The sequence below is a fragment of the Onychostoma macrolepis genome, chromosome 01, assembly GCF_012432095.1.
Source record: "Onychostoma macrolepis isolate SWU-2019 chromosome 01, ASM1243209v1, whole genome shotgun sequence".
NCBI lineage: Eukaryota > Metazoa > Chordata > Actinopteri > Cypriniformes > Cyprinidae > Onychostoma > Onychostoma macrolepis.
This window is the reverse complement of record NC_081155.1, coordinates 15,362,446-15,387,012: the sequence shown is the minus strand read 5'-3', so window position 1 is coordinate 15,387,012 and position 24,567 is coordinate 15,362,446. Positions and strand designations below refer to the sequence as shown.

The window sequence follows — 24,567 nt, the reverse complement described above, 5'->3', positions numbered from 1 at the left end:
CTTAAAATAAAGTGTGACCCAACTCAACAAGCTTTTTTGACAGAGCTTGTTGATTTTTTAACAATATACAGTATATATATATATATATATATATATATATATATATATATATATATATATATATATTTACTTAATCTGGCTAAAAGTGCCTTATGTGGCAGCGTAATAAAGTTTCTTGCTATCTAAAACAGGCTTTTGCGTCAGGAGCACAGCTGTGACGCCTTAAAATACAGCCTCTGTATAGCTCAGTAGGTTTTGGAACGGAGCCATTGAGATAGTTATAAATATTAAAGATGACAAGCAACCCAAAACAAGAGCTAATGCCAATTTTTCTCCCTCAAACATAGCAAACACTAACAACATTGATTTTGTCTGAATCATCAATGACGAAAAAAGACCTTGTAAGTCTTTAGAAATCAATCCATGCCATTTAGAAGCAATTCCACTGTCTTTTAGCACAACAACATTTGCAAAAACCTCTCCAGTTTACTCACATTGCTAGACAAATGAGAGTACACTGACGATTTTGGTAATAGAGTTTTTTTTCCCCCAAAGGAAATGACTTATTGATCAATTTAGCATGCTAATCGCTAACACCCTCATAAACTCAACCTGCCTTGCGCTCAGGTAAATGAGCTGTGTGCTATCATCATCCATCTCTCTCCATTGCTTCACAGAAAAAGTTCTAGGACATACTGTTTAGACAGACAACTGGTTTCAACTCTCTGTCATCTCTAGTATACAAGGGTTAAAAGACCCTCTTAAAAACCCTCTTGCTTTTTTTTTAACAGTATTTTTTATCGCATCGCATCACTCCGCGTCCAGTGTAGCCAGAATTACTTGCTGCATCCAAAATCGCATACTGTATAATCAGGGCCGGCCCAAGCCTTTATGGGGCCCTAAGCAAAATTATATTTGGGGGCCCCTCTGTGTCACCAATATGACTGGTTATTGTCAAAGCTTGATTATTCACACACTATAAATCTAACACACCCATTATCAGCTTGGTTTGTTGTAGCTGTATTGCTTACATCATACCATTGTCTGCCTGGTATGTTTTTTTCCCTTCTGTGATTTTTAATTTTAACATTTGCAAACTTACAAGACTGGTCAGGTGTTAATTTGCACTTTAACATTCAAAGTCTTAACGTATTAAATCAGAGGTCCCCAACCACCGGGTCGCGAGAAAGTTCTGGGGAAAATGTGTATAGATATGTTATTTATTGTGCGTAACTGTTCTAATTATTCTGTATTTTCGTGGTATGCGATTGATATGGAGTAGCAATTTGACGATTTCATGTTAAATTAGTAAATAAAAGATTGCCCTGTCATATAGGCTATTAGGGCTTAAACGGATCGCAGTTGATCCGTGATATACGGACCAGGTCCAGACCCCACCGTTTGGCATGTGATTCGTAGATTAATTTGCCAATTTACACGTTCAAGCTATTTAAAACCACACGAAGAAGAAACTCAACAGAACTCAATTCGTTACTTGTGCACTTTATTCGCACACACCTGAAGCACGCACAAGCATGGAGAGTGTTTCAGACAGTGCGGCATACCGATTTGATTCCTCTTTCATGTATTCCTTCCTGCTTTAAGATACACATGCATGATGTGGGTTTGTGGTTACGTCTCAATACTGGAAATATTTCTGTTTTAAACCATGAAGGCGAGCCAATAGATATCACAAGCAACGTGCAAACTTTGCACAATAGTTATGCCGGTGACAGAAAGTGAAAGTAAAAAAACTGACAGTTAACGCTGCGTCAATAGCGCATATTCCCTCAGAGACGACAAGAGACGAATCTACTTCATAACAGTATATATGAAAAGACCTGTTTTAAAGACCCCCATCCACAAGAAGTTTATTTTTATTACAAAAACACATACCCAGGAAAGTTATTTTTACGCAGAAGACAAAAACTTTAATCTGAAACTAAGTAAAATGTAATAATATATTAAGATGTCTATTTGCTAATGTTTTGATGTTCAAACATGAACTTCCCTAAAACAAAAATATACTCTACCTAGGCTATGCTAATTAACTGGGGGGGTTGGGTCTGATCTGATGGGGTGCGTTTCCCAAAAGCAACTATGGTCGCAAGTTCTGTCGTTACCAATACAGTTCAATGGAAATAACGACCATAGTTAGCTAACAATGGTTTTGAGAAACACACCCCTGATTTGTGCCACAAAACCACCATGTTGAATTTGTCCCCTCCACTCCACCCCCAAAAGAAGACTGATTTTAACCCTTTGACGTGCCACGCTTTGTCTGGCACTGAGCCAGAGAAAGACGAGCTCAGAAAAAAAAAGACAAAAGACGCTCTCAGTGATTTTCATATTTCATAACTGTTCCCTGTTTTCAACCGAATAAAGTTTATTTTAGATTTCAGACATTTAACTACACTTTAATTAAGTAAAAAAGACATTTAGTTTGTTAAATATGTTACACACGGCAATAATAACCCTTTCAATTAATGGACGATGTGTTTTATTCCTATCAAATACACATTGTGTAGGTTACTATAAAGTTTACTCTTCTTTTTTCTTCCACCTAACTGGCAACTTACTTTCATGTATTTCGGGAGAAGGTGAATTTACGTGATGTAATCCGACAGATCCACACAGCAGCGTCCAGCGCATATTATCAACATGGTCATTATTGTGCCTGCATGACACGTCGCTATGGAAATACTTAATAAAATGATATGTATACTAGATTATTTAATTTTTAATATTTTGCTTTCGTATAATTATCACTGTCCATTGACATATCAAGAATTTAAAAGTAATTTCATGTAGGCTACTCTTGGGGGCCCTCTGGTGGCCACGGGGGCCCTAAGCAGCCGCTTAGTTCGCTAATGCCTTGGGCCGGCTCTGTGTATATTACACGCAGGTACTCCATTCGGTTTGAAACTTGCTTTGCAATGGCTAAAAAAGTTTGTTCTATGTAGTATGATTGTGTGTGGTATGAATAAAATTCGGATGTACAGTGCTACATCTGTCATGTTTTACTATCATAGGACCTGCTATCAACGTCAATTGCATCGCTTCACAACAATTCACAAATCTTCTACCATAACCTCATGGGATAGTAAAAAGGTCATCAGATGTGCCCTTCAAAATCAAAGTCAATGGTTACTTTTTGTGTACTGTTTTATGACTATGAATTTGGACATACTACTTGATTCACATACATTTTTTGCCTATAATGTAGTATGTAAGTAGCATATTTGGACACAGACATTGATTATATAATGGGTTTTCGTGCTTTTGTTGTGTTGTGCCAGTCATGTGTAGACAGGGTGTTATTTTATCTCCCTTTCATTCACTTTTCTGTTCCTCTGTTCCATGAAGTTTTTTGTGTGTGTGTGTGTGTGTCCTTAGATGTTCTTAGAGACAATTTTGCCATTTATTTATTTTCAATGTATTTCAAGAGGCTTTTCTATTGTGGCTGAAATGGCATAATTTGCTTTTTCCAGACTCTGGGAATCCACTAGTGCTAATAGGTTGGCTGATGGAGCTTTCAAGTTGTTTATTCGCGGAGTTGAATCACTATAGCAGGTCAAAGGAAGACATTGGCTGTAGCAAGACTTGCCATAAATGACACTGTTGTAGGGGTTGTGTACACACAGAATACGCTGTTGTGCAAAATAACAAGTGGGTGAAATCTAACAAAACACAACAGAGTACAGGGATCTTTTCTCCAGTTGTCCATAATTACCACAACACATTAGGGCTGTCGTGATAACCGCAATATCGCAATACCGCGCTATTGACGAGCATAACCGCAGAGGAATGCAACAACCGCGATATTTCAGTGTTTTCTTTTTCGTAAGGTTACGCCCTTCTCGTTTTACACTTCGTGCATGTGTACTGAATATTAGTAATGATAACAATGTGTATCATGCTGATTTGCACAGAGGCTCAGTAAATTTGCACTTAACAAGCCTAAACAGACAGCGAATGAGAGAGAGATCGACTGATCGCGTGCGATTACCTGCGTCTGTCCTTCAGGCCGAGTCATGTGTGAAAACAGGTTGTCATGTCCAAGGAAAGCGGAATCTGTCTTAGCATCGACGCTCTGCTGGTCAGCTGAGCCTTTAAAAGTGGCGCTTAAAGTTAAAATGATTTAAACAGCGTGTTTCATTACAAATCTCTGAATGAATCAGCGCTTTTGAACGTGTAGTTGAATGAACGGTTTAAAGACTCACTCAAAGACAGTTCCTTGCCGCCACCTTGAGGCGAAACATTGAAACTGCACTGACTGACAGCCCGTCTAGAACACGCAGGTGAAATATCAACAGAAAAAGTATCTTGTCAGTCAGATTCGAGGATCAGAACTAACTGTAACCGCGACAGCAGGGCCGGGTTATCCATAGACGGGATTGGGCGAGTGCCCTGGGGCACCAGCCAGTAAGGGGGCACCAAGTGATTAAGAAAATAACTAGACCTTTAAAATATTTTTAATGTTTTGTATATATTATTTTGCTGGAAGAGTTGCAGATGCATAGAAAATAAACAGTTAATGATCCAATGTATACAGAGAGAATATAAAATATATGCATGCATATAGAACTGCGATTGGGTCAGGCCACAGTGTAATTGCGCCTCCCCAGTCAGAGTCGAGCCCGCCAATTTATAATATTCAATTCATAATGGATAGGCAGCATCAGCGTAGCAGTTGGGCTAAATGTAAATTAAAAAATGAGAAAATATCAGGGCACATAGCCAGGCCTCTACAATGCGACTGAAAAGTACTGCGTGCAACTATCAAAACATACCCGATCAGCATTTGTGTTTGCGCTCGCGCTCAGGGGAGCTTCAAAGGTTTCTACTTGCGTGTTCGCGCAGCGGTGAGTAATGTGTCGCAGACATTAATTTCTTGAATGCAATGTTAATCAGAATCCACTCACTGCTCAAAATACTTTTGTTCATTGCTGAGTTATGCAAGCTCACAAATCCTCTCGTTATAACAAACAAAGTGTAGACAGGGTGTAAATAAGAGATTCGTTGTGCAGTGTAGAGCGCTTCATTGATTATTATGGAGCTTTGTGAGATTGCGATGAACTGTGACAGCTTTTAAAGATTATAGGGGAGTTTGCAAATGTGATATCAAATTAATACAACAGTTCAACAAACAATAAGTTATATAAAGTGATGTACATTGTATGAATTTAACAATATTTCCGATTTTGCTCTATTTCGTAAAGGAAAATAGTTTCAAACAGTCACAGCTGAGCCGCTGCGCATCTCCATTCAAATACAGCGTTGTTTCGTTTATGAATGAACCTGCGTTTTAAATGAATCTAGAGTCAGTGATTCAATTATCCATTCATAAAGACAGTGCCTGCGTCCCAATGTGCATACTATCCATCCTAAATTCTATGTGATAGTAGTCATTTTCAATACTATTTAGGGCAGATAGGGTGGATAGTATGCACATTGGGACGCAGGGAGTCACTTGCTTCGTTCCTGAATGAATCAGCCGTTCAAACAAATCAGTTAAATGAATGATTCAGTGATAAAATCAGTGACTTGCTGCCACCTGCTGGCAGTTTTATTTTAAAGTGTCATAGTTACTTAAATCATTTCAATCAAACAATAGTTCTATATTCAAAATTTTATATTTAAAACATTAATCTCACAACATTGTTATGAATTTAAAACATCCATCCCACCTCTGAGCCTTTGTAAATGTCTGTAAATTTACCTTCATGCCACTTTTGTGTTCTGTGCCACCTTTGTAGTGGAAACTGATTTTGTTAATATTGATTTATTTTGATTGGTAACTTATTCTTATTATTCTACCTGTTCTTATTCTATTTTTTTTTATTAGACATTTTGGAAAAGCTTATAAATATGGACTTTTGAATTTGACATAATGACATACTTTTAATAAAATTAGAGAAAAAAAAATTGCATTGCACAAAAAAAAAAAAGAAAATGCCCCTGTAAATCACTTTAAGGAGTCAAATATCACCTTCTAATGGGAAAGCTAATTTTGTTATTGATCAGAAGGTGCTCCTGAATTTTTGAGGGAGGGAGGGGGGGGGGGCACTTCAAATGTGCTCACCCTAGGGCACTACACTGTGTTAATCCGGGCCTGCGCGACAGCCCTACAACACATCAAACATTGTAACAGACAAATGTTACAGTAAACCCTTGAACCCCCCCACTCCCCCCAAAATTTTAATTTGCTGAAAATGTACACCCAAGATGTAGATGGGTTTGTTTTTCATCAGAACTGATTTGGAGAAATTTAGCATTACATGTCTTGCTCACCAGTGGACGCTCTGCAGTGAATGGGTGCCATCAGAATGAGAGTCCAAACATCACAATAATCCTCAAGCAATCACCATGAGTCCAGTCAATCAATTACTGTCTTGTGAAGAAAAATATGATGAATTTGTTTATTACAAACAGACAGTGTTCCCAATAATTGATGGACTGGATCATGTGGATTACTTGTGGATTATTGTGATGTTTCTATCAGTTTTGTCTGTGTTGTCTGTTCTGACGGCACCCATTCAATACAAAGGTTATAAGGCAGCAATTTCATGTTCCGATGAAGTAACAAACTCAGCTACATCTTGGATGACTTGAGTGTGAATAAATGTTCAGCAAATTTTCATTTTTGGATGAACTATTCATTTAAAGTAATGGTAGCTAAGCAGAAATATATTACTTTTCTAAGCCATCAGGCATACAGATGGTATAAAATGATTACAAAATATGAAAAGAATCCACTTACACTGAGAAGCCATATCTTGAGACAAAAATATCATAAGCAACCACTTGTAACACCCTAACTGCACAGCAATTTTGGAAGCAAAATTTTAATGGGAAAATACCACTCAGAATTTCTTTAAAATGTAAAAAATCTAGTTTGAAACCAAAATTGATGCATAAGTAATCTGAAAAATGGTGAGACTATGCAGCGAATATATACATAGACCAACCCCAAAATAGCTGCGAATGCTAGAATGTATCATGTGTGTATGCCTATAGAAAAGCATACATGTCTACAAATGTCTTTTCAAACAAGCTTGCTGCAGAGAGGGAAAGGTCAGCTAGGATTATGTTGTGAGCCATAACCTGTCGATATGAGATCCAAGAGATTTGTTTCTCCCTCTCGCTTCCATTCACCCTCTTGTTTGCATTTCCCCTGTTTTGTGCCTGTTGTGGTGCATAAGTAAATAAGTGAAGTGCAGGCTTTTAGAACCTCTCACGCAAACTCATTTTCAAAGTGCTGTTGCATCCTGCCAGATTGCAGGGGACTTTAAATGACTGACTATAAATTAGTAGATTATTGTTGCTTTTATTGTGGCCTGGAAACCAGAGTCAGAGTTATTCTACCGGTGATTCTTTGTTCTGATGGCAGACATGAAGTGTTTCATATGCAGAGGGAGCTGCTGAAAGAGAGGACAAGGTGTCGAGCTCTAGAGGATGAGCTTGGCAATCCCTTGAATGTACACCGCTGGAGAAAACTAGAGGTATGGGCTTGCATTGGCTTGTTACGGAAACAGTTATATAAATAATACAGTCTTCCAAAATAGTTTAATTTTGCTTTCTTTGTAGGCGAGTGATCCAAGCAGCTTTGAACTGATTCAGAAGATTCATTCTCTTCAGCGGAGACTGATTGCGAAGACTCAGGAGGTTGTGGAGAAAGAGCTTATGCTACAGGTGAGACGAGTCTCTAACTGGTGCGAATCATGGGACAGTCCTAGTGCCCCTTCTGCCTCACCAATCACTGTCCTACCACAGATTCATATCATTAGTTGAAGCTCAAATGTCAGACTACACATAGAAAATAGAGAAATAAAAAATTATATGCGTTACTGTTCAAATATCTGGGGTCAAGAGGTATTTATTTATTATTATTATTTTTTAAATTTATTTATGCATTTATGCATGTTTCTCAAAAGTGACAGTAAAGATATTTATAATATATAATGCTGCAAATAAATGCTGTTCTTTTATTCATAAAGGTATCCTAAAAAAAAAAAAAAAAAAATCACAGTTTCCACAAAAAATATTAAGCAGCACAACTAATTTAAACTTTGATAATTCAAAAACAAAACAAAAAAAAAAACATGAAAATTCAGCTTTGTCATCACAGGTGAATTAAAATAGAAAACAGTTTACTTTTATTATTGTTGTTTATTTATAATATAATCATATTTTACTGTTTTTAGTTTTTCTTGATTTAATCTTAGAGATAAATATATAACTATATAAGTTTAGTTAAATTAGTTAAAAATACAAAGTTAGATGGTTATATTTGGAAGTTATCTAATATTGTTTTTCTCTGTTCTTCAGTTGCATATGTGGCTTTAAGGCAATTTAAAGTTAATATAGATGTGCTACTTTTATATTGTGATATTTGGTTATTAGCTTACCGAATAAGTTTTATTTTGTGCCTGTAGCACTTTTGCACAAAGCGCCACATATTTCCACATAATCAGAATGTCCACCATTAGTTTTACTCATCCTCTGCGCCTTGCTTGTTCCTTTATTACATATTTGGACTAATTTGATTATGCTTTCAGCTCCTAATAACAGTAAAGTACTCTCTACTTTTACCATATTAAAATCCATTCCACAGAATTCTGCAGATTCTGTCTGGACTGATAATTAGTGATTTTTAATGGAGTCCATTTTTAAAGTACTGTATCCAAGAGACATATTTTAATGTCCTCCCTGCCATTCATTTCAATAATATACAACAAGCAGAGTCTATCATTTATACGTTTAGCCATACATTACTTGCAATATAGTCTAGAGCTAGTCATTTTCCCCTCTTTGTCCTTGTGCATGGTCTAGTATTCAGAGAGCCCTCTATTATTTGTAATGAAGTGATCCGTGCTGTTCATTGCTCAGACTAGAAACAAATGTGATTTCTCAGATGTAGCAGGTGCTCGAGTAGAGCTTCTTGAGGGAGCAACGTTTGTTTACATAAATGCACTTGGAATCTCTGATTAGGTTATGAATGGAGAGATGGAGAGAGGTGCTGTTGGCGTGACTAGGGTAACTTTATGCTTTCATGATTCTGTATTTGAGATTTTTAATTGGGTTTGTTTGTTTGAAGACTATAATGGTGGCTCCAAAGCAACTAAACAGAATCATTATAGAACTGAGAGAGGGGGGAAAATATACTCTTAGAAGAAAAGGTTCTATATAGAACCTAAAAAGATTCTATCAGGTGCTTCATATATGGAACCCCTAAAAGGTTCCATATAGAACCCTTTTTAAGGGTTCTTTGTAGCCAGGAAATAAAGGTTCTATATAGAACCCTTTAGGGGTTCCCATCATGGGATCATTTTTTGGATTTAATTTTTGTTTTATTTTAATTAAATTTTAAACCTTAAACAGCTCATATAGCTAATTTAACACTTATCAAGGTTTTGTGTGATCATTTAAGTCACTTGTATTAGCATTTACAATGACAAGCAATATATAACACAGCAATTCATAGTGCAACAGTTACAGAGATTAACATAAATCCATGTTCCTTTATTTATTCATACTTTAAAAAAAATCATTTTTACCTGTCTAAAATAGCACTCTCTGTTTTAGAAATATTGTTTTTTCAACCCCCTCCACCTTACTCACCCATCCAACATGTCAGTCACAAATACATGTTGATTGCTAAGAAACCACACAAAACAACAAAAAGTATATTAATGACACTCTTATTTTGCATATCACCACCAGGTCATTACACTTTACCTTAAATAAATGTCAAGTATTTACTCCACATTCTCCTAGAAACCAAGTTGTCTGACTTTTTTTTTTTTTGTATGCTGCAACTTTCCCCAATTCTGTAACCCATGAAAGATGGTGAACCACATGTTTCTGAAAAGGGAGCTAAAAGACTAACTAAAAGTATTGTTTTTACATTTATAAGCATTAAATATTAATTTTACATTCAGATAAGCATAACAATAAAAACAAAGACCCATGACAATTTCAGCACTGGGAAGGGCTAAATAGTGCTGATTGAAATTAACTGAGTGATGTCTTTTGGATGCTCCATACTGAACAAAAAGTAGACAGCAAACAGATACTTCTGGCATCTCTGTGTTATTGGTCAGTGACACATCCATTGATGCTAACTCTCTTTGCGATGAGTAGGCTTGACATCTTAAGACGGGGATACAAGTCAGAGAAACATTTATTAGACCTAGTACAGGAAAAAGAAAGGAATCTCTCACAGTTAAATCAAATCTTAAAACTTGCTTGAATTAGAGAGAAGTGTGGGGTTTTCATCTGAATGTTGATGACCAAACAAGTAATGCTGCACTCCAGAGTCCAGACCTGCAGTGACAGTGCAAAATATTTATTTATCTACCAATCATAAGAACCTGCATGATAAAAGGTGGAAAATAGAAGAAAAAAAAAAGCTCTCTGATAAGCTGGTGCTAAAACTTTAAAAGTGCTCTCTGAGCTAGATGAACATCTACAGCAACCAAATACAGTGTGTTTAGAATAATATACAATTACTTCAGCACAACAAATAATTATATTTTACTATACTATAACTGCAAACACCAAATACTCACAGTTATCCACAGAAAAACGGAAGCATCTCCATCAGCTGCTCTCTTTGTTCTTGTTTATAACGGCAGTCTGACGGTGATTTGATACAATCTACAGAGCAAACTAAATATTACGTTAGGCTATAACATGAACTCTTGCCAGCATTATTAATCAATTCACAACAGTTTTTAACTTTTTATCAAGATACTATAGGGATTCATGTTAAAAATGACAAACCTCCGGGCAGAGAATTGCGCAGGCCTGGACAATGTGATAAACCACCTTTCTTCTTTTAGCTTCTTGAAATAAACGAGTAACGTTAGGCTAACTAAAAATGACAAGGGTTTAGGTAAAATTAATTATAATAAGCTAAAATTAATTAATTTTCTCACATACCAATATAATCGTTGTTCTCCCGAGCGCTGAGCGCAGTCAGCGCACCGTGAACCGTTGAAGTTTTAAACAGCGGCCCTCGCGTGCTTTTAAGTGGCCACTCTCGCGAGAGGCGCGCGACTGAAATGCGCCGCTGTGCAGACGGGATAGAACTGATCAGCGCATAGATACACATTCAAATTGTTTGCCGTTTATGTCAAAGGTCGTTTTATGCATCTGTTTAGAGGGATGAGTTATAAGAATAGCCTTTTAGAATCTAAATGAAACACTGAAACTCGATATGAGCATGTTGCTTGTCAATAAAAGAGCTGCACGGCATCTTACATGACATGATAACTAGAACTTGCAATCATGTTAGTGTGCTGATTAAATAGAAGACTAGCGTGTACCTTTTAATACATAGATAAAACTGTCCAGATTGCTATACACTGCTAGAACACATGTAGCCTATTTCTACCTCAGTTTGTTATAATAATAGGTTGATTCAGTGCAGATGTAAATTTTAAGTTTATTTTTTTGGAATAAAGGTGTGTCAAAGTGAAATTGAAATAAAAGTACAAATATAATGTAGTATGATCATTTTAAATAGCCTAATGTGTAAACATACATAAAAAGCATGGTTTAGCCCAAAGAACCCTTTTGTGCCAAAAAGGGTTCTTTCTCATTATATATAAACTTTTTGGCATAAAGGGTTCTTTTGAGTTGAGTAAAGAACCCTAGGGTTCTACACTGTAAAAAGTGATAAGTTGACTTAACTTTAAAATATATATTATTTACTTAATAATTTTAAGGCAACGGGTTTCCTCATTTTTTTTAAAGTTAAGTCAACTTATCACTTTTTACAGCGTATATAGAACCCCAAAGAACCTATAAGAGTGTACGATGAACAAGTTCACAGTTTGTCTGAAAGAGACAGACAAAATGTTCTAGGAGTAACTGTCCACTTTACTTTCACCATTATGAGATGGGTAGACATGGGCTGTGATGTTCAGTTTGATGGTGTTAAGAGTTTTTTCTCACTTTGGATCTTCAGCTCAGATGCAGTGGAAATGATAAAATGGGCTTTCAAAATGCCATTAACATCAGACAGACAGCCAGTTTAAAAAGGTTCCTTTCACTGCCTGTATCAAATGAAGCTTAACAGACTGGATTGCAATCTTAGGACATGAGCAGCCGTTTTCAGGCATCAGATCATATCAAATCAGGTTTGATTTCTTTCAGGTCATCACTAGATTCACCTTTTCTTCCTAAACTCAATTCAGAACACACTATTGATATTTACACAAGCTGTGGTGGAGCGCATAATAGTGTCCCACATTACTTCTACTGGACAAACCTTTTAGGCTATACCGGAGCCATGCAGTCTTTCATTTCATAGGGTAAAGAAAATAAAAAAATCTACCCCAAAACTTCTGAACGATGAAAGAAAAGTCTTTAAAATATTGTAGTCTCAATGTGCTTCTGTATGGTTTGGAAATATGTGTTGTCTTTATATTCTTTGTGCAATTCTGTTTGATGCAGCTATGAACTTCTTTTAGAATGCATAAATGAACCAGCATTGTGCGATTTCTCACAACTTCAGTTCCAATCTGAAAATCAATGAATATGCCGATGGACTGCAGATGAAATGAACCCGTCTTCGAGGGAACATTGGGATGCAGTGCTAATTAGGTTCAAGCTGACTGCCTTACAACACCCCTATAACTCATTGTGTAATTATGAAGTCGCTCAGCTCGACTCTGTGTATTGGCTCGAGCGCTGTGTGAGTCTTGAGCTGCCTTTGATGCCTTTTAAAACAGCCCCACCACAGTTGTTAGACAGCAGGGCATTGTTGTATTGTTTTGTAGCTGTTTGCAGTGAAAATTGTGACAGCGTATACAATACAGCACCGTTTAGGACACAATAGCAAAAAGCCATTGCAGTCAAGACAATGCTGCACTTCTGTAGACGGAGGACACTGGTGATTCAGAAACGATGCGAGACAGGCTCCATTTTGAATATAATACCCATTATAGATCTTGAAGTATTCACAATGCAGCACTTTATGGCAAACAAAGAGCAGGCGCTGTTTTTCATACAGATACAGACTCTAATTGATGCATTATTTGCGTTGAGGCAGTGCGATAATAAAAGAGGCACAGAACATATCATGTCAGTTAATATTCGTGCAGGCAAATCTGGACAGGCGATTAGCGGTTAACTATTTATTCATGCATGGTGGCCGCAAGTTATGGCCTAGTGACTCACCGAATTACCAACTGAGGTATGACAGGAAGGTCTGTTTTACCTGCAACAAACAGCAGAGTTTATTATGCCCTACAGTCAATGTAATATAACACTGTAACACAGATGAGTCATAAGGTCTGCAATTGGTTTGCATCGGGTGCCGTAGAGTTAGATTGAGTTTTCCGAGCTGAAGTTTTCATTTGGGTAAAAGAGAAAGGAAGGTGATATTGTATTGCAGGAGATCCAGCACTCAGAGAAAGCTTGTGACCTCTTATTTCCAAAGCTCCACTGCATAAACACTTCCTATCTTTTAAACGCTATACTCCAGTCCTAACTCTCTCGCTGCTTACACACACAAACCTGTTTAGTGCACACTACTATGAGCTATGTTAAGCGCCATGGACATGATAAGAACTTCTGATATTTAGTGGTGATCCCTAAAAATAATTAAGAGCCAGTTTCTGAATCATTTCTTTAAGGTGATTTTGTTTTGAGAGTCAGGGACAGTTACCCTAGGGGTGTAGTAAGTACAGAGAAACTGCACTTGTGGGCATTGTTATTATTATTATTATTGTAATTGAAGTACACTAATGTTCAACAGTTTGGGATTAGTGGTTTTTTTTTTTTCTGCAGGCATGCATTGATCAAATGCCAAAGGCGGCAGTAAAGACTTTGACATTGTTACATAAAAAAAATTATTCGACATTTTGTATGTGAAACATTTATTTCACACTAAATATACTACAAATACATTTACATATGTACTTAAAGTGCCCCTATTATGGATTTTTGAACATTACCTTTCATGCAGTGTTTTAACAGTGAATGAAAACATCCTGCAAAGTTTTAAATCTGAAAGTGCACCGTGTATAAAGTTATTGTCTCTCAAAAGTAAGAGTAACAAGTCGTTTTTAAAACGAATCCCAAGCCGTTTCATGTTGAGGTCAGCATGAAACATTAGCATATTGCCCGCCCACTTGTTGGTCTTTTCACATTGGTCTGAATGAAAATGCAAATTCATTCTTTGCCACTAGGTGCCGCTTTTGGAGCGGTAATATAGCGGTTTCCCCGATAACGCTGTACACAAAGCAACTCTGCACTCACAAACGCTGCTTTATCAGGCATTGATTACAGGCACACAAAGAAGGGGCTTGGAAAAATGAATCGTTGAGTGAAAAGTTTGGGAGTCGTTGAGCAAGTAATGTAAAAATAAATGCATATTATAAGACAATGACAGTGTTTTTTGACCTTGCATGCATGTCAACCTGTTGTTAGGGACTCCCAAAACCAAAATATGAACCTTTCATTGCCCATAATAGGGGCACTTTAACAAAAATACCTTTCAGTTGTTCTTTTGGTAGCTATACTAAACTGGTATACTTAAATTCCACTAATTTGGAACAACTAATTTTGTACTTAATGCAATTTAATTGTGTGGAAGTAGTTCTGAAGTCCAACTAAAGATATACTGAAGTATATTTGATTGTGCTAAAGTGGAATTATTGCAAGTGAACTTCAGGTACACTTTAAATATCTTGCATTTAAAGACTGATATTATTTAAAGATCATACAATCCTCATCAATAGTGACATTAAAACACATTTTAGGCTTAATATTAAGAAATGTGCACTGTACACAAGTAGTACTCCAAATAAAGTTTAATTATAATTTTTATATAAGTAAGTCTCGAGTGATATGTCAATAAATATGTTAATAGATTTGAACTATACTTAGTATGATATAAATGTATTTTAAATATATTACTTTTTTCAAGGGTAAATTCTGCACTTCTGAGCTTTCTATTCATGAAATGAATCCTGAATAAAAAAAAAAATAAAAAAACAGTAAAAAAAAAAAGGTTAATCAGCAGAACTCGAATAATTTCAATATTGAAATGTTATTTTTTTAAATATTTTTTATAATTACATTTTGCATTGTAATAGATTATAATGGATAAAAATGATCACATGAGTATGGTTTGATTAGTTTGCTAACTAAATAGTAAGGTAAAGATTTAAATCGGTAATAATCAGTGAAATATAACAAGATTTTTGATATTGCTTGGATTACCATGACTTAATCAGTTTGTTAAAAAACAAACAAACAAACAAAAAAACCCCACTAAGAACAAAAACAAATTTAAGTGTTAGCATTGAGCTAAACTGATTTCTAAGCCAGTTTCACAGTTTAAGATATCTATTGCATTTATCGTTGTTATTTTTTTTTCTGTTTGTGCTGTTTGAGACCTGAGACCTGCGACCCACTGATTGAGACCCACCGCCTGAAGTCACAAAGGCTTTTCTCCACTCATTTGTGACAGAACTTGTGCCATGACAGCAAGGGCAACAAAATAAAGTCATTGCTATTGTCAAAATCTTAGCTGTCAAGGGAGGATGTCTCCATCGTAAGACAGGTCGGAAGCCGGTAGACGTGCAATTGTCGTCCGAATACTTTGGCAGAGAAAACTGTTGCGGGGGTGTGAAAATTGAGCGTGTTCCCGTCACTGTCAGTCACAGCGTGTCTTCTTCATCTCTGAATGGACTGACACACAGAACATCTGTTTGCTTTTAAATCGCACTCGGCGTCTACCGATCACGCTGAACAGGGACAGCAGACCTACTCTGGTTACTTCAAGTGTTCTTCACATCACATAGGCTTCTGTGATTATTCAGTCTGACATATAGAGGATATGAAGTCAGAACGAGGCTAAGCAACGTGACTTCCTGTTTGTTAACAATGTGTAAAAATACTTCTTACGTAAGAGGATGACTGTAGAAGACATGCCGTTAAATATAAGTTTGGGGGAGAGATGGAAATGGAGTGAAAGAGAAAGAAAGTGAGCGAGAATATGGAGAGATGAGGATTTGAAGGGCCCTGTGGTGTGGTCATTGGATAAAATCCAGATATTCTTTGTCGTTTCCTTAGGGAGGATGAATTATTATCAGAGTATTGTATTTATAGACTGTGTTTTTCTATTCAGTAGGTAAAAGACATTTTTAATAACTATCATCATCTGGAAGAAGCATTGCCTGTGTTTCACAGTAGATCGATCATTTGATCTGTTTTTTACATGTGCCAGTTCATGTTTTAGTTGCAAAGCTAAGAATTTCAGGCTATCGGTAAAAATGAAATGAAATTAGACATTAGCTATTACATTCATATTGTAATTTTTGTGAAAAAAATATTGTGAAAGCAGTTCCCAAATAAAGCAGTATTTTAATACAATGTGTTCATGAGAATAAAATACTTCCAGGGGAACTTGTGCAAAAAAAATTAATAAATGAATAATTAAAATACAAAGATATTTTGTTAATGTCTTCCCATCATAGTTCCCACACTGTTCAAAAATGTAGGGCCTGTACGATTTTTCAAATGTTTTTGAAAGAAGTCTGCATTTATTTATTGTACTGTAAAAAAATACTAATTTTGTGAAATATTGTTCTGATTTAAAATAAAGGTTTTAAATATATTTTAAAAAATAATGCATTTTATTTTTGATGGCAAGCTGATTTTTTAGCAGTCTTCAGTGATGTGATCTTTATAAATTATTTTGGTAACACTTTACAATAAGGTTCATTAGTTAACTACATTAGTTAACATTAACTAATAATAAACTGCACTTATACAGCGTTTATTAATCTTTGTTAATGTTAATTTCAACATTTACTAATACATTATTAAAATCTTGTTAACATTAGTTAATGCACTGTGAACTAACATGAACTAACAATGAACATCTGTATTTTTATTAACTAATGTTAGCGAAGATTAGTAAATACAGTAACAAATGTATTGTTCATGGTTAGTTCATGTTAGTTAATACATTAACTAATGTTTAACTAATGAACCTTATTGTAAAGTGTTACCATTATTTTAATTTGCTGTTTAATGTGATTATTCTAAGTAGAACTCAAGAAACATTTCTTTTTATCACGGTTGAAAATGGTTGTTCTGCTTTATATTTTTGTGGTGATATATGATACTTTTTTCAGCATTATTTGATAAATAGAAAGTTCAAACAAACAGGTTTTATTTATTAAATCAGAAATCATTCATAACACTTTAAATGTCTGTTATTTTCAATCAGTTTTTTTTTTTTTTTGTGCATTTGGAAAAGTTTTATACAGCATTTATTTTTAAATGAACTGGGATTTCATCCATGTTTTGTATGCAGTTTTTAAAAAATATTGCATACAAAACATGGATGAAATCCCAGTTAATTTATCCTGGGAAACGGATGCTAATAATTGAACATGTGTCCCTTGTAGAATTTCAGAATAAATCTCAGCAATGTCACAAACTGTACTCAGATTTGCCCAGATGGCAAGCTCTGCAATCGACAGTCTGAGAAAAATCATTTGATAGAGCTTAACTTTTTCTGAACTTGAAACAGTTCATTTAAGAAGAGGAGCCACAAAAGACTAACCTCAGAGTAATAAATCCTTTCCTCTGAGAAATAAAGCTCCGAAATGTATGTTGACATTATTCTTAGTGTTATATTCATGATAAATAGAGTAAGACAGACAGACATAAAGCGCGAGACTGAAGTAAACAGACAGGTTGCAGGGGTCTCCGTCGAGGACACGTGTAACTGCATTAGCATTATCAAAGCTCAGCCCACATTGGGCCGTGGAAATGTTTTCGGATGCTGAAGTGATGTGTTCTTTGATTACGCTCCATGAGTGCAGATGTTTGCGTGAGACACAGGGCTGGTGGAAGGTAAAGTCTGAGACTGGGTTTGATCTCGGCCTTGTTGTGATCCTATAAAAGTCAGTCTATTAAAGTCCAGACGCCTCTCAGTCATAAATCATTCATCGGCTGACTCGCTTTCTATCACACACACGCACTCACTTCACTATTGATGAAATTATGAAGAGACGGCCACCGTGGCTGTGAAGAAATGGCAAAAAGAAAAAGGACAGAAAATACCTCGAGAAAAATCTTGGGAGGAAAAAATGTGTTAAGCTTTCAGCTTTGCAGTAAATCTGAAATGTGTGTGTGCTGTGTGCAGTAATGTGTTTGAGACAAAGAACTGTTTTGTGGTTGTTGAGGCCATGAGTGTGTCTTCATTTTGAATGCTGGTCCTTTTGATCATGAACGATCTTCTTTCAGTCGTCCTAAACCCCCTGAATTCATGATTTCTCCTGTGGCACATTATTTATATTCCATGGAAAATTCAGAGCCTTTATATTAGTGATCATTTTAGACACCAGTCAGTTTGCATTTATTAGCATTGATGAGTTTAAACTGGACAGTACTCCCTCTCTAATTAGCAACATTGATGATCCATATGTGTGTGTGTGTGTCATTACATGGTCAGTGCTGCGATGAAGTGTTAGTTATCCATCTTTCTTTCCTCCACACACTTGGATAATTAACACCAGCTTACAAAATGAATTAGCTGTCAGTCCCCTGAATCTAGCTGTAGCTTTTTTTTTCTCTGATGTGACACTGAAAAATAGCATCATTGCTTATAATTATACGACTGACGTTAAAAGAGATCTCATGCTCTGAACTATCAATGAACTAACAAATATCTCTTTTGAAAGCTTTTCAGGAGAAAAAGAGTGACACATTTTGAACATCTTTTTATTTTATTTATTGTAGAGTTAGTTATGTTCCTCAATTTCGTTTGAAGATATTTAGGGTGTATTCACACCTGTCTTGTTTGGTTCGATTGAATCAAACTCAAGTTCGTTTCCCCTCTTGGTGTGGAACTTTTGGCAGGTGTGAATACAGCAATCAAACAACCGTACCGAGACCCAGCTGAAGAGATGGTCTCGGTCTGCTTCCAAACGAACTCTGGTACGGTTGAATGGATGACCTTAAGCACATGTGTGGTTTTGTTTACAGTTTCTGGTTCACTTGCAAAAAGGGCAGTGAGAAAGCGAACCGCACCAAACAAACAAACAAAACAAAAAATCAACATTGTATTTGGTCCGGACCAAAGCAAGTGAACTAGCGGACTTTCCTGGTGTGAATACACCCTTAAAATAACAGCACTGGGATTTTTCACTGTTTGTATAAAATAAAATAACAATAGTGAAAATGTTAATGTTACGTACTATTTGTTTAAATTAAATTAAATGAAATTATATATTAAATTTAAAGTTACATTGAAATTACATTTTTTATTTGTTTAATTTTAATTAGTAAATTACATTAAAAATTACATCAAATTAACTTAAATTCAATTTGGTGCTTTACGATACTTCATGTTTAAAATTAAATTACATTTACCTGAAATTTAAAAATATATTAAAAATGGTGCTTTATGATTTTCATGTTTAAAATTAAATAAAAATTACATAAACTTTTTATTAAAATGTAATTATTGAATTAAAAAAAATGTAATTATTGAATTAAAAATTTAATTAAATATTAAGTTACATTAAATTATTTTTTTATTTGGTTAAATTAAATCATTAAATTGCATTAACAATTGTATTAAAAATTAATTTAATGATAATTAAATTAAATTAGGTGAAAAAACCGACATTAAAATGTTATTAAAAAATTCAATTGAATTAAAAATTGTATTAAATTAAATTAGGTACTTTATGATACTTCATATTTACAATTAAATTAAATTAAATTAAATTTGGTGCTTTGATACTTTATGTTTACAATTAAAATTAAAAATGACAGTAAAATTGTATTAAAAAATTAAATTAAATTAACTTGGGTACTTTATGATACTTCATGTTTAAAATGAATTTGATTTTTGTTTTACTTTGTGTTGCAGGAGAAAGAGAAACTTTACGTCGAGCTGAAACACATCCTTGCTCGGCAGCCTGGTCCGGAAGCAGCGGAAAAACTACAGGTTTATCAGCGAACACTCCGGGAGAAGACCAAACAACTGAAGGTCCACTAAAATATTTCTTCTTTTGTTTGTCTCTTCTCTTCTCTTCTCTTCTCTTCTCTTCTCTTCTCTTCTCTTCTCTTCTCTTCTCTTCTCTTCTCTTCTCTTCTCTTCTCTTCTCTTCTCTGAAATAAAGCAATATAATAAAAAAAATTAGTATTACAAAATGTTTTGTAGAATAATGTATATATTAAGTAACGTTTTTAATTAAATTTAATTATTTAGCATAATAAGTTCCTTTTTCTTTCTGTGATATGTCAGCCGGATCCCGCGTCCCACTCACTGAGGGCTTTTTCTCACATAAATCATTCCTCCTGTCACTCCTGTCCCATCATATTCATCTACTTATCCCCCCTCTCACCATCACACAAAATGAATAATTAGTTACTTCACCACTTAATTAAGAGTTCAGGTCCATCTGGAGACAGCGACCACTAATGTCATTTTTAATGAGATGGTTCGGTTTAAGCTGCCTCGTCCTGTCCTATTAAATAGGCAAGAGGCAGAGATGAGAGCAGTTAAAAAGTTATGAGTCTCTGCTGAGCCTTCGGTGACCTTATAATGGCCATATGCCATTGATATACGTTGATCTTTGAGCTGCGTTTTGTGATGGCTAACGTTGGGATCTGAAAACCAGGCAAACCATCCTCTGCAGTCAGGACAGTAGAAAGTGCTCCGTTACATTCGCCATTCTTTACAAAAATGGACGTAACAGACTTTAAAGACTCAAAAGTCCTTAGCTCGGCAGAAATTCAGAACTGATCTATTAGAATATCTGCAGTGTGGAGTATAAAACTCTCTGGCGCCCTTGAACTTAAAAATAATGGCCCGAAGGTAGGCATAGGGGGGTTTGGCTTTCTGATAATTTATTGCCAAGCTTAAAATGAGTTACACACCGCAGGCATCACTGGCAAAGCTTTAAATAAACAAAGCTCAGCGTAATTAACATTAGAACAGAAGCCTTACTAATGAGCCAAACAGAAAAATCATCCCATTCTTTGTTTTGATTGAAGCATGTCCTCCCGCTCCAGCCCCCTTTAGGAAATTAACATTAATTAACACCGGTCTTTTGACTCTCCATGCTTGTTTGGAAGATGTTTCCAGAGTTTTGTCTTTGTAAAATACCCAGTAGTCTGAATATTATTATACGCTGAATGAAAAGCTCACAACAGATGAAGTATTTTGTTCATTTAAAAAGGTGCCAGAAGTGCAGTTTTTGCTTGAAAGTTGATTAAACAATGCAAATTTTGGCCCAATTCACCACCTGCATCTGAATTTCCATCAAACATGTTTCAGTAGTTGCAGATTCCATTGGGAAAAAAATAATAATAAACGAAATGAAAAAAATACAAATAAAAACAAATATATAATAATTTGTGGCAGAAAGTTTTTAAGTTGTTGTTATTATTATTATTATTATTATTATAGTTATTTTGTATTATTATTTTTTTTTATAATATTAAAAAAAGGAAAAGCTTTCAATGAACAGAAACATTTTGAGTGTCTCAGCAATACTCTTCCTAAACTGTCAAAAAAATCCCAATATTAAATAAACAATAACATTTAAAAAAATGCAATAAAATTAATTTTAAAAATGTTAACAACTAGCTTGCCAAGAAATATTGATTTAGAATATATATTTTTTTCTTCTTAAAAAACAACAACAAAAAAAACAGACTGCCGTAATATATATGCAAAATCTTTCCCAAATTGTGCAATAATTAATATAATGTTCAATAAATAATAAAATAAAAAATGCAAATAAAATGAATTAAAAAGTACCAAAAATACTTACTATTGTTTATAGCTAAACAATTAGTCTGCCAAATAATACAGAATTATTTTTTATTATAATACAGTATTGATATGGAAGTTACTTACTGATGTTTTTAAAATGATCTTATTTAATAAGATTATTATTTTATTTAATACAATTATTTTATTTTCTAATTATTTGTCCTTAATTTTGTAAATGGAAAAACATTTAAATCAAAAAACGTTCAATGAGCAGAAACAAATCATCCAATCCAAAGCCAGCTCTGCAGCAGAGCACATCCGAGATTTCTTCATTTATTACTTCCTCTCTCGTTCCCTCCTCTCTCACTTTCTGTCCATCTTCCTCCTTCTCTTTAGCATCTCTCTTCTCTCTTTTCCTTTGATTACTGAGCTCTGGGCTGTTGGGTCACCTGCACTATGTGGGTGGTTTGGAGCACATTGGATGAATGACAATTAGAGCTTGACTGATATGTGCAAAGATTGACGGAGATCAATGAGATGCCGCAGAGGAAATCACTCCGCTCCTTGCTCGGAGGGAAAGATGAGGTGACCATGTTAAGCCGAACACATCCTCAGTGATAGATCACAACTGTACAACTAGGACACATTTATAGCAAAGAGGTGCCTACTGAAGGGTGAGCGCAGCTTTAGGAACATTTCAAAGTAATTGACAAATGGGTTCTTAGACGCTTTGCAATATTTAGAAGGTTTGCAACATAACTGGAAGCACCAAAGCAGTGGATATAAAGGCAATAAACTGCTTGAAGCTGTGTGTTACAGTGTTTTACCGTGATTATGTGGAGCAATTAATCATGCTGAAATCACTGTAAGAATGCATTGCGTTCATAATTAAACACATTAATGTTCAGTATATAATAACATGAAAAAAGATTCCAATGAAATTAATTAAAAAGTACCAAAAATAATCACTGTTGTTAATCACTAAACAATTAGTCTGCAAAGCAATATAGTTAATCTGTAGGCCGTTTCAGCTCTGAATTAAACTAAATTATATATATATATATATATATATATATATATATATTTTTTATATTCAATTAACCATATTTTTCTCTTTACAAAATCTCACTGTCCAGATACATCTTTTTTTTATTTGTTTTTTATTTTTTTTATTAAAATATGCTTAAATTAACTTAATTGGAACAAATTATGATATGTACTGTACCATTGCATATAATTAAATCATGAAGGATGTTGTGCACTTGACCCGGTTATGGTTGCTAGGCAAGTTTGAAGCAACCAAGTGCATAAATATAGAATTTACATGTAAAGTCACAATATTTTAATGGTTTTCTTTCACAGGTCCTAACAGCAGAGCTCAACATGCACGAGTCCCAATCAGAAGACTACAAGTATGAGATCGAACGTCTGGCCCATGAACTCCAAGAAGTCAAGAAAAAATACCTCGCACAGAGACGGAAAGACCAGGAGCACAGGTGAGAAAGGAAGGTGGAAACCCAAAAATCATCTACTCACCCTTATGTCCTTCTAAACCTGTATGACTATCTTCTTTTTGTGGAATACAAAAAGACCACTTTTTCAATTTACAGTAAATGTGGACTGAAGGATTCAAGCTCAAAAAAGGATGCAAAAGCACAATTAAACTATCATAAAAGTAGTCCAAATGGCTCATAAAGCCTAAAGTTGTATAGACCACGTTTATGATCCTTGTGGTGCTTTTTCATGCTTTTAAAAAGCTTGAAAGCATCAGCCACCATTAATGAGGTTGAGTAAATGATGACATAATTTTCATAAGCGTTTAAAAACGACTGTGTGCCGGTATTTGAGTGTGTGTGTGTATGTGTGTTCAGGTGGAAGACGTTAATCCCAGATCAGCATAAAATGTAACGTTATACCCACAGTATAAATCAGACCAGCAGAAAGCACTTACAGTGTTTGTATGTGTGTGGTGTCTGTGTATCCGTATATTTCATGGTCCTGACAGCAAATGACCTTCGATATTGCCAACAAGCAGACAAGAACAGCACCCTCTGACACGGCCGAAAATGATACCTCAGATAACGGTGAGAAAGGAAAAAGGCATTTGGAGTTGGAGAGAAATCAATGAGCCAGTGAATTGGAAAGATTTCTCTCATTTCGTCTCTGTGTTCTTGGGAGCAAATCGTGACACTGAAAATTACAGAGTGATGCAAAATCGCACTCTGTTACTCGCTGATTAGTAGGACCCTGCCAAATTCCACTGCTATTGGCCTTCGATCTAATGAAATTATGACTAATCGTGTGGTATTTTGGAAGCATTTATGTTGTTTAACCTGGGGAGTCTTATTTTGTTATGCCATTGCTTGGGAGAGAATGTTTTTTTAGGGGGGTTGACGATTGATTTTTATGCATGCAGTCTACTAAACACCACTGTTACCCATATACACACTTCTCACATCAGCCACTCTTTCTGTCCCACACACACACATCCTTTCAGAACACACACATTGGGCCTTATTTCTGAAGCATGAGCAGAGCAAATTTGTGTGTAAATCCATTCTTACGTAAATGACTTGTTGAATTAAATGGGACAATTTATGTAAGAATGTTTTAGTTCTGCAGGTGTTTCTTGAATAAGGCTCATACAATGCATGGTTCTGCCTCAGATATGATAAAATAAAATAAAATGTAAGCTTATTAAACCGATTTTTCAAACCTTATATGACAAATAGGCTTTTTTTGTGGTTGGAGGGCTGGAAACTTGGATGTTTCTTTTTTGAGATTCTCTGGTTACAAAA

The 24,567-nt window shown here is 35.3% G+C and overlaps 1 protein-coding gene and 1 long non-coding RNA gene across 4 annotated transcripts in view; one reads left to right on the top strand and one right to left on the bottom strand.

Annotated features, from left to right (window-relative positions):
- Positions 1-24,567, top strand: part of cfap58 (cilia and flagella associated protein 58) — a 105,606-nt gene that overhangs the window by 62,408 nt on the left and 18,631 nt on the right. Inside the window, exons 14-17 of the mRNA XM_058792725.1 lie at positions 7,394-7,505; positions 7,591-7,695; positions 19,916-20,035; positions 23,132-23,265. Coding sequence (XP_058648708.1) covers positions 7,394-7,505; positions 7,591-7,695; positions 19,916-20,035; positions 23,132-23,265 — 471 coding nt within the window. The remainder of the gene's footprint in view (positions 1-7,393; positions 7,506-7,590; positions 7,696-19,915; positions 20,036-23,131; positions 23,266-24,567) is intronic.
- Positions 9,571-11,051, bottom strand: LOC131550565 (uncharacterized). 3 transcript variants are annotated; one of them, XR_009273580.1, is made up of 4 exons: positions 10,948-11,051; positions 10,789-10,850; positions 10,575-10,662; positions 9,571-10,329 (listed from the first exon to the last, which is right to left on the bottom strand). It is a non-coding gene; the product is annotated as an uncharacterized LOC131550565 (long non-coding RNA). The 3 variants fall into 3 exon arrangements; XR_009273585.1 differs by having other exon boundaries at positions 10,789-10,847; positions 10,948-11,004; XR_009273583.1 differs by lacking the exon at positions 9,571-10,329 and adding an exon at positions 10,427-10,471.